The 10,986-nt window shown below is 50.5% G+C and overlaps 1 protein-coding gene across 1 annotated transcript in view; it reads left to right on the top strand.

Annotated features, from left to right (window-relative positions):
• RXRA (retinoid X receptor, alpha) overlaps positions 1–10,986 on the top strand; it is a 40,001-nt gene that overhangs the window by 11,835 nt on the left and 17,180 nt on the right. The window contains exon 4 of the mRNA XM_009322048.1: positions 9,905–10,074. Within this exon, the coding sequence (XP_009320323.1) occupies positions 9,905–10,074 (170 nt within the window). The remainder of the gene's footprint in view (positions 1–9,904; positions 10,075–10,986) is intronic.

Genomic DNA, 10,986 nt, shown 5'->3' with positions numbered 1-10,986 from the left:
CTGTAGACCAAAGGTATTTACATGTCATGGAAGTACAGTAAAGCCCTCTAAACTAAGTACTATAGCTCTGGTGAGAGAATAAGGCATCCTGCTTGGTGGTGAGCAGTGCTGCGACCTGCAGAGTGATGCTGGGAACAAGAGGGGTGAGGGCCACGTTCGTACCCAAAAACCTGTGCCAGAAGGGTAAAAGGAAAAGGCTCTGTTACATAGCTAAGAAGTTGGCTTAAAGGAGTAGAGGCACCAGGACCTCTTGGGCAGCTGATGGAGCTCTGGAAGGGTTTGATCCCGACACCTGGGGAATCTCCAGGTGAACATGCCAAGAGCAGACCTGGAGGGATGGACCTTGACCACGTGCTCCGGGAAGGAGCCTGGCCAGGGCAGACGAGGCAGCGTACCCACGGAGGAGGGAGGCAGGGGGTGGCCGTGGGGTACTGCTGGAAGGATGGGGGATTGCTTCAGGGCTACGAGGCTTTGATTTTGCAATCAGGTCTCGGGGATCTTGGCTTAAAGGGGTGAAAGCCTGCAGAAGTGGAAGATTCCTTCTAGTGTGTGCATCTCTTCTTGCTGCTCCCTGTTAAAAACATTTAAGATAGATCCTGATGCCGTGTCCACGGTGAATGAGCCTCATGGGCTCTGAGGTATTGCAGCTATAATAAATAAGCAACTGGGAGCATTTTTCCCCTATGAATTACTGCCAGCTGTGTGAGGCTTTGGTTTTTGTACTCTGTCTCCCACTAAATACCGGATAGTCAACAAAATTAAGATTACCATCAGGGATCTTGACTAATGCAGGGATTATTATTGTGGGGGTGGCTGTTTGCATCCAGAAGCGTAACTCTCTCTGCTTGATCTGTTACTCATTAGGGTCTAAGGTGTCTGTGTATCAGCAGCCTTACATTTTAAAGGGAAAAAGTGGAAACTGCCTTTGAGTTAGAGAGACAGAGGTCTTGTGAAGAGGTGGGAGTAAACACTGAGGGTCTTGGGATAAAGGCGTCTTGCGTGCGATGCCATTAGCTGGGGTTAACTTCAGAGGTGAAGGGGGTCATCGGAGACTACAAACGCCACGGCCTCGCGTTGCAGCGCGTCGCTGTGTCGTGTGACGAGGTCCCGGCCCCACCATTGCTGGCAACGCCGCCGGATCGCACAGCGAGCAGGAAATACCAGCGAGCAGCCCTTTCTCATGCTCCCGCTGGCCGCCCTTGGACGGCTCACAGGGAGCAGACGTTGGGAACCGGCGCAGCCCGGCCCCGCTCCGTCTCCTGCCTCTCCTTCCCCCAGCGCTGCCTCCGGACATGAGCGGCTCCTTGCGTGAGCCAGACTGTCTCCACTGGACCTGCTGGGCTGCCCGGTTTGTTAACAGGGCTACCACTTGCCGAGCTGAAGCCTGCAGCCCGAGCGCGCTGCGGAGCACTGACAGCGGCGTTTGATGCCGACCGGGTGAAATGAATGTTGATGCATCTCCTCCAGGAAGCTCTTAGCCCATCTGGAGACCAGAAGGCTGTCATCCCCCAGCGGCTGCGGCTCGGGCTGCATAACTGACCCCCAAGATCGTTCCTAAATCCAGGCGCAGATACCGTAACAGCAGTGGCCTGGGTACGGCACAGCTGCAGCTTGCCTCCGTCAGCTGCCGTGACATGATCCAGAGTCGTGCTCTGAGGATCCAGGACATCTTCTGTCCGGTTGCATGCCTGATCTCTGACTCCAAGACTTCATTAAACTTCACAGCTTGAGATAATTCTTCCTCTTCCCCTGTGTTTGTGGGCTGGTTTTTCCCCTCTCATTTGCACTGCCGTTGAGCTGAGGGATTTAACCTGGGGGGGGTTTGACTTGCAGTGTTGTGGGGAGCGACTCTAGTCTGCAGCTCGGAGACCTCCGCATGTCTCCAGGGAGCTGCTCAGATAAATCACTTAGTCCAGAAGGACCGAAGCTTCCCTGTGTTTTAACCCAGAGTGACTTGGAGCTCAGCTCCTGCACTAACACGGCAGTTGTTGAGTTGTGCCTGATCCCCCTGCCATGGCTGTGCAGCCCCCCTGCACCCCCCAGAGCCATCCCGGCTCCCGGAGCATCTCTCGGGACCAACAGGAGCAAGAGGAGTCTGGGGAGAAAGAGCAGGAATTCAGGTCTCCAACTCGCTGTCCAAGTGAATGTAAAAGCAGGCAAGTGGCCATACCCCAGTGAAGGGGCAGAGTTCAAGAGCACAGTTATTTTTAGTAGTAATTTTGGAATGGAAAATGTCTTTCAGTTTAATGAGCTTGTTTCTTATATCCTTTTAAAGTGCTGCTCTTTAAACCAGCTGGTTAAATGATGCTGGGTTTGTTTTTTGGTTTTAAGGATACTCTTAGGTTGAGAAAAAGGGTTTGGTTTATGATTTTCTCTCATTGCTTTAGCAATGTTGCTGTTTGCTTATACTTCGCAGTGTCCGGCTTTTGAGAGTGAAGTGAGCTAGTGATTTTTGCTTTTGTTTTCCAGAGCCGTTCCCCATGTGGATTGACGGCATGCAAAGGTTTCAATCCACTTTTTAACACTCCATTTCACTGAAGTTACATTTTTTTAACATCACGGCAGTATTTTGCCTGTCTTAAAAAAATGCAGTATTCAATTGAAAATGTTGGAGAAAAAAACACCATTTATTTCTTGTATCTCGGCTTTTGAGGCTGTTCGCAGTAGTAGAAAGCTGCATCTTTGGAAAAAAAGGAGGCACACAAAAGCAAAGCAGAAGAAACACTGTCTGAATTAGTTTCCTCAGCTATCGTGGCATTTTCGATACAAACAGGTACCTCAGGCATAAGCGCTTCAAGATGCCGATGATACACAGCTAAGTTGTAGCTTCATAAAGAGGCAGCAGAGCCTAATAAATTCCACCGCTAGTGAGACACAAATCCCCAATAACCCTCCACCCAGCACTTCATAAATAAAGCAGCCACCCACTTGTAGACTCGGAGAAGACTGAGCAGGTTTGGGTCTCGGGGGCCACCAGAGCCTCCGGGCTCTCCAGGAGGAGGGTGGTGTGCCCTGGCGATGCAGGGGCATGTCCCCAAAATGCATCCAGGTTGGAGCAGTCTGGAAAGCATCATCATCCCTGTTTGCTTTGTGAATCCCTGCATCTGCCAGGGAATGGCAAGGAGCAAAAGGGACGAAGGCGGGAGAGGATCGGAGCGTGCTAAGGAGAACGGGAGAGCCAAGGCCAAAAAGTACATCTTCTGTCTGCCCACGGCTTTCACACTGCCCGAGAACGGGGCTGAGCGTCGGTGCCTGCCACCCGCGGTGCTGGGCTCCCCGTGCCCACGGACTCCAAGACGCTGGATCTGTCCCCCCAGAGAAAACCCCGTTCAGTCCATTTTTGGTGGGAGTGAATTATCCTTCCCCCTCCTCCCCCACGAAAAGAAACAAACCCCAGCCAGTCATCCACGCTATTGTTCCTGGAAGGATGGATTTTTGTCTCGGAAACAAGCGCTCATCTGTATTAATGCTGTGTAAGTGGTAATTGGGAGCCACCGTGGCCTCCACGTCTCTCCCAGCAAACAAACAAGTCTGCGATGCTCCTGCCCACGGGGGCTCTCAGAAACGCCTTTGCCTTGGTGGAAAATCCTGTCCCCTTTGTGCCTCTTCCTCCCCTCGTTAACACTCCTCCGGCACATAAGCGCGGTGCCCGCTGAGCGTGGCGGTGCCCATGGCAGATGGCTGTGCCGCGGCGTGGGGGACCCGGCTGCAAGGGCCCGCATTGCATCTATGACCAGGCTTTAAAAACAGAGCATGCGCTTGACATCTTTCTTTTTTTTAAATCTAATTAGTCTGCAGATCACAGCATCAGGTTTCTCTCCACGAGCCCAAGGCTTAAAAAGGAAAGAACTTTTGCCGGAGGATTGGGATTCTGGGGTGTTCATACGGCTCAAAGAGCAGGGACTTAGCAACGTTCATCACGAGGCTTGTGATGAAGTGGCAGGAGTTGGAGATGCTGCAGTGGTTTCTCAACAGTGTCCTCCAAGTCCTCCCCAGACCCTCAGCAAGCAGCTTGTTCTTCTCCAGCAGCTGGAAAGTTCCTTACTCAACCGCAGCCACCCGCACTGGTTGGTTTGGGCACCGGAGCTAGGTTGGTTGCTCACTTTGCGGTGGGCTCAAACGTGCTTATTTAGCCATCAGATGCTGCACCACGAGCAAAGGCAAGGCATCCAGTGTTGATGTGCACACCGGCAGAGGATGGATCCGGCATTTTTGCACATCAGCCCTTGCACGCGGGCAGCTGAGGCTCATCTGCAATCCGTGGGACAAGACATTTTGGTTCTTAAAGAGAGAGAGGTCACCAAGAAGGGGTCTTGACACATGGGGCTCCGTATCTTTCTGTACCATGGCCTGGGGAAGTGCAGATGGGCTGGAGAAGCTTGAGATGAAAAATGACAGCAACCAGCCTTAGGCAAGTACAGGCCAAATCAAGCAGAATAACATGAGAGCCTCTTCATCAGGTGCCATGGAAAACACAGGCTTCTGTCCTTGGCTCGGCGGAGACATAGCTGGAGGAGGTGGGGCTGCTTCTCAGAGCTCTTTGACTACAACATCTTTTTTTCTCCTCAAGTGGATTGCAAGGTTTAAATGCTTCCCTTATGTGAAGAAAATCAGACTAGAAAACCTCTCAACCATACGAGTCTCCTTGAAGAAAAATAAAAGCATTGGTGCAGCCATCAACACAGAGGAGAGCGCGGGGAAGCTCATCTCTGAAAACACGTTGCAGCAGACAGGGCTGGTGTAACGACAGCTTGGGACTGCTTTGCCTCGCAGGAGAGTGTTTTCTGGGTTGCAGCAAGCAATATGCCTGGCTCGCCTCCTACATTTAAGATTAATAGACCCACAGTGTTGATCAAATGCTGTGCCACCCTCATGACCAGAAAAATCAGCACCGTTGGGAACAGCGTGGTCCTAAGAGTGGATCTTGTCTAACACCTACAGCCTGAGCGGTGAGGTGGAAGGACAGGGACACGGGCTCCTCTCGATGGCTTCCCCGCATCCATCCGAGACAAGCCCCATAGTTTGTCTAGATGAGCCCATCTGCTGAGGCAGTAATGGAGTGTGATGGGAGACGGGAGGGTCACGCTCGTCTTGCAGAGCCCTTGCCAGCCCTTCCCTCCTCCTGGTGAGCGGCAGCTCAGCCGGCAGCAGCGGGGATGTGTCCTCCAGCCCTTCACCTCATTATCACCATCTTATTGCAGTAAGAGCAAGAGAGCCCAACTGAGGTTTGGAAAGGTCCTCGTAGGTCACGCTGTCAAGTGCCTTGTTATCACAGGGACTCTCTAGTTTAATCCTCTTCCCGAGGTCCTCTTGAACAGAAGCTGGATGTCTCCTTACCCACCCAGCTAAGCAGAAGGGCACAGTGCAGAGGGGGCCATCGATGATGAGCAGGAGAAGGGAGCTAGCAGCAGAACCAGCTCCCCTGAATTGCCACGCTGTGTCCTGTCCTTGCTAATCCTGTGAAGCATCACGTGTGAGACAGGAGGGAGAAGCATCTTGTGGCCTCTCTAGAGTTGAGAATATTTATTTTTTCTTAAATATACATTGATTGTGCCACAAGGGAGAATTTGGGTTGGAGGAGCCAGTCACAGAACCCCTCTGTTTTTCTTGTCTTTAGCCTGTGAGTTTACAACTTACATGAAAGGAAGAGAAAAATCCAGCAGAAGCAACAAGAACCAAATGATATAATGATCTTTGTTTCTAAATTTTACTGTGTTACAGGGATGGAGCACCATCCATCCCGGCCCACAAGACTTCTGGGAAGCCAAGAAGAACAAGGTATTCCCATTTCGATATTACCAAACAAGCTGCCATGCAGCTACCACGTTTGTATTTCTCTTTTTTAAAAGATAAATAAAAAACAAAGCCACAAAGAAACCCAGCTCCCAAACCAAATCCATTTGAAAAATGTATTTTTGTCATCTCCACCATGGTTTATTTGTCTAATCCCCAGTGGGAGTGGGGAGTGGACTCCAGAGATAAGGTCCTAGGTTTTTATGGTGGGGGTCTCTTCACTACTGAAGATTTTCCTTCACACAAACATCTCATGTTGCATGATTTAAAAAAAAAAAAAAAGCTGATTTGCTTGAATACTTGCTCCTTCTTTCCTTCCCCTTACCCCACCTGCTATTTTTCCTACATCTCAAGAAACACGGTCCCCAATCTTTTCTGAAATGGCGATGTGTCCCTCAGCATCTCTACTAAGAAGGAGCACCAGCTTGTCAGGTCCTCAGCAGGTCTGGGGAAATGCTGATTGCAGTAAATTGCAGACATCTACCACTGGGCTTATGCCAGTGGAGATCAGAGACACGGAGGACTCTGTTAAGAAGCTGTATGACTGGCAGCTCTTAGACACTGTTGCCTGCTCCTTGCACCTTGGATGTCCTCTCGGTTCTGCTGAGCTTCTGAAGCACAGGCTGCAAGGATGGCTGCATCTGCAGGGAAGCCCCAAGTCTTGGAACCCACAGAGCACAAGTCTTGAATGCCGATGGCAAATCCCTGCGCCTTTCAGGACATGTTGGGCTTGCCACGCCTGGAGCTGTATGATGCTTCAGGGTGAATCTGAAACTGGGAAAGTGGGGACACTAGATCTGAAATGAATTCAGCCTCTGGATCCTGAAGAGGGACTTTGGGAGTGCCACACCTGGAAGAATGAGGTGACCGTAAGATGATCATTGGAGGGCAACTGTACCCCAAGGCCGGGCACAGAGCTGTTGCAGGAGCAAACCTGTTGCTCACACGAAGAATGAAGCTGTTCCCACTTCATTCCTTGAGCTGACTGTAGGGAGAGAAAATAGCATCTACAACTGAGTCAGTGTCTAGAGGAGTTGCTGCCTCGCAGACATCCCCGAAAGCTACATCCTACAACCAGGGCTGGGCAGGCGTCCTGCGTCGTTTCCAAGTGAGGAACAGGTCGGGTTCATAAACGCCTGGTAACGCAGGTCCTGCGAGGAAGCAGCGACTGACCTTCACGTAGTACAGTCACCTCATCCTGCAGATGCACACCTCGGTGAAGACCTGTGCGTGAAGCGGCTTCTTAGGGGTTAGTGAGGATAACGGCGTCTCTGAGCTCAGTGTTGGGAAACAGCCATTGCTTTCCTGCAGCCCAGAGAGCCAGGGACAGGGGATGGATGGAGGTCATCCAAGCTGCCCGGGGGATCGCAAAGTGATGCCAGGCTTGTCCTGGCTTTGGAGAGGGCTGTCTGGTCTCGGAAACAGGGGGGTAGCAAAGCAGGTAAGGCTCTCCCTGGCAAGGGCTTGGTTTATCTTTGGACCTGCATACTCGGTGAGAATACGCCATCTGCTCTGCCTGGTGTGTCATTGCTGGCGGCAGCCAGCTGGGCAGGGGCGAGTGTCAAGGGCTTTGTGTGGGGCTAAGCAGGCTGGGATGAGTCAGCTTTCTGCTGACCAGCTCCGCAGCGAGCAGCAGCACCAACTTTCTGGTGTAGCAGCTCAAAGCACAGATCAATAGAAATAACTACTTATATGATAATCTCCATCTGTCTCTTCCATCTCGTTTATATCAGCTAGATTCAGCCTAATCGCTAGCAAATGCTGTCGTGATGACCTGTAAGATTCACTCTCCTATAACCCTTCAAGTGTATCTGATTCTTCACCCCCAAGAATGTGACTGTTGGTTTTGATGAGGTTGAGATTTGCAGATTTAAGGCTTTAAGTAGCCACTGTCTCCCCAGACCTCTGCAATGCTTTCCCACAAATCCCAGTGTCCAGCTAAGTCACTGGCGGCTGAGCAAGAGGATGTGTTTTTTGGACTAACACCCCTTCCCGGTGGAGTGGCCCCAGCGGTGGAGATGGTTGATCTCAGAGCAAGGAACCGCGCTTTGCACCTTTATCCTTGAGACCTGGTGCAACTGTGTGTCAGGTCTTTGGCATTTAAGTCATTTTATAAAATCCCATTTGTTGAGGGTTTGCCTTTCTCTTAGGCTTTTCTGTTATTTAGTAGGTGTTTTATCTCTTCTAATGTGCCCAAAGGAGTTTTGGTGCATCTGTGCTGTTGAAGAAGGGTTGGCATTAAGCAAAAATTTCTAGCCTTTTGATGACTGAGAAAGCAGCAGTAGCGGTGGGGGGAGAAATTTAAGCAGGATTTTATGTTGGCCTGAAAAACTGAAGAGAAGAATCCATGCCAGACAAGAGCCAGATGGACAAAAGCCACGACACAAATCTGAGCTCTGACAGCAGCAGCTTACCTGGCTCTGGCAGACCAAGCCGAAAACGTTGCGTGGGCCTCGGGAGCCTCTGCAGCCCATAAACTTAAGAGCAGTTTGCAAAAAATAACCTCTTGCTTTTTGCATAACAGCTTTCACATGGAAGTAGTCTGAACACTGTTGACATGCAGCAGACAGCAACGCTGCACCGGCGGCTGCTGCAGGAGGGGAGAGCGAGCAGTGGAAAACAGCCCCAGGCCTTCGTGTGCTGGGGTGGAGCTGGGTTAATGGGATCAACGTCCATATAGGACTCTTTTAGCATGTGTCTTAATTTCCTGGTTTTTTAAGAAATAAGTTTTATATTCTAGGTTTTATTTTTGCACTTGCATAGAGCTGCTCCCACTGATTGCCTAAAAAGCCTTATTGTGTTACAGACAACTCTGATTTCCTTAGAACAATACCTGTGCCCCTGCTGCTTTCTCTTAACATCACATAACCAGCTTCAAATTCAGCAGAGAGGTAAAGCATTAGGATAATTGTCAATACATAGCAGGCCTTTTACGTTACTGAATGCCTCATGCAGACCTCAACAAAGAGCTGGATAAGTTCAGGGAGTTGTCTCTCATGACCAGTGATGGAAACCCCATTGCTTGGGCTGTTCTCAGCTAGACTGGGCTAAAACATACTGTGGGAAACAACGGTGTGTGGAAAAGTGTGTGATTTAGGGTATGTAACATGATGATTGAGAAGGAGATAGTTACCGGTGTAACTCTCTGCATAAAGCTACTTTCCAGGTTTAGGGAAAGCGTGTGTGCTGGTTTCAAAGGGAGATCATTAATAATAATGTTATTGGCATTTATTAAGTGTTTTTCATCTACGTACTGCTCAGACGTTAACTCATCAGCATGTGACATGCTTCTGGCTAGATTACTCCTACCACACAGGATTTGGGACAGGTCTCTCCTGTCTGTTTAGAAATTGCCCAGAAACAAAGACAGGATAGTGGTTTGCATAGCGTGCCTGACGGCAGATCCCTGCTCCCAGCTCCTGTCCCACGGTAGCACCGTCCTGCCACGGAGCCTTGCGGCAGCCATTAGCATCACTGCTGGACCAGGGAACTAGATGCATGACATGACCTCCATGGAAGTTCAGCACTAACAGGCTCAGAAGATGGTTGAACTCTGGACTTACGCTTTAAACTGACTGATTTCTCTTTTCTTTAGGATTCCCTTATGCTATCACTTCACCTCCTTGTTTTCTTCTTCTCCTGCAGCAGTACCCATCCATTTCCCTCTCCCGTGGTGACTCGCCGTGTTGCTTCCTTTGCTTTTCATCATGTGTCTTTAACCTTTTTGCTTCCAGGATTTCTCCCTCTGCAGAAAGGGGAGTTTCCTGGCAAAGGCCAGGTTTGAGCAGGAGCCTCCCTTGCCATGCTCCCACGGGAGTGCGCATGGAGCAGCTCCCCCAGGCCAGGGCTGCTCAGCAGCTTTCCCAAACCTCATACCCCCTTGGACTATCCAAGCCCGAGACCCACTGACCACACTGGTGGAAAAATCAGGCGGGAGAGCAAGACACTAGGTGTCTGTGTGCTCCTACAGGTCACAAGGACTGAGGATGCTTTAGGTTTTCATGGCTAAGTAACGCGCATAGCTCCGTGGAGCTTCGGGGTCCCAGCTCAGCCCGTGACACCGTGGCTGGGAGCCCTAGGCTGACACTGTCCCTTCTCCATCCACTTCCAGCCGTCCAGGAGGAGAGGCAGCGGGGGAAGGACCGCAACGAGAACGAGGTGGAGTCAACAAGTAGCGCTAACGAGGACATGCCCGTGGAAAAGATCTTGGAAGCTGAACTCGCAGTGGAGCCAAAGACAGAGACGTACATTGAAGCAAATATGGGCTTGACGCCGAGCTCGGTAAGGCACCTCTCCCCTTGGCCCCATCCCCATCCCGGGCACAGGGGGCAGAAGGGGTAGCTTGTGGGGCCTCAGGATTGACCTAGCGCAAATACAGCAGCGAGCCTAGGTCAGAGAGGGTTATCTTACAGGAAAAGAAATAAGTAGAGCTCAGAAACGCAACTTCTTAGCTTTGCTGTAGATGCCGTGTGTGAGCTTAGATGAAAGCATGAGGAAAGCAAACCCCTCTGCCCCTGCACAGCCACCAGCACTGGTACTTGTCTGTCTCACTGCCCTAGCAGGGGAACAGATACTGTAAGGCATAATTAGAAGGGCTCACAGAGAAGATTTAATTTAGTTAACAGCCATTAGTGCTAAAAGGCAGGAAGACACTCCATGCTCTGAAGAGCTCAGAGTCCAATCAAGCCAATAAACAGAGCTGTGCGGCTGAAGTGCAAAGAGATAAGAGTTGTAAAATCGGGGTGTGACTTTTCAGGTGCAGAATTATACAGCTGCTTGGCTCCAGAAAACTGGAGAAGTTTGCTGAGACGTTTGCTTTCATGTTCCTTTCCCATTCAGAAGCTGGCATTACAACTGGGCCTGCTCGAGGCATCTGGGCTCTAACAGGACCTTGTGTAAATAAGAGATAGCTGACGGGGAATAGAAAGAGTGAGAAGCTGTGATGAGGGAAACTGTCTTGGTCCCTTTCCCAAGAGATTCCCTTATCAACAGGTTGTAGCCTTGCTTAGAGAAAGCCTCCCTGCAAAGCAGCTACCTCCAAATGTGAGAGCCAACCTATCCTCTGAAATTCTGTTTCTAGGATAGACCCTATGCAAAGCCCTCATAAAGAGCCCTATCGCAGAGAAAGTACATGCTGCCCAGTCTAGGCAGCATTTAGGATGCAGTCCCCATTCCTCAATAGCCCCTGTTCCC

Source organism: Pygoscelis adeliae, unplaced genomic scaffold (genome assembly GCF_000699105.1).
Source record: "Pygoscelis adeliae isolate BGI_AS28 unplaced genomic scaffold, ASM69910v1 Scaffold114, whole genome shotgun sequence".
Classification (NCBI taxonomy): Eukaryota; Metazoa; Chordata; class Aves; order Sphenisciformes; family Spheniscidae; genus Pygoscelis; species Pygoscelis adeliae.
Note: the sequence above shows the minus strand (reverse complement) of the source record. Positions and strands in the feature narration are given on the sequence as shown.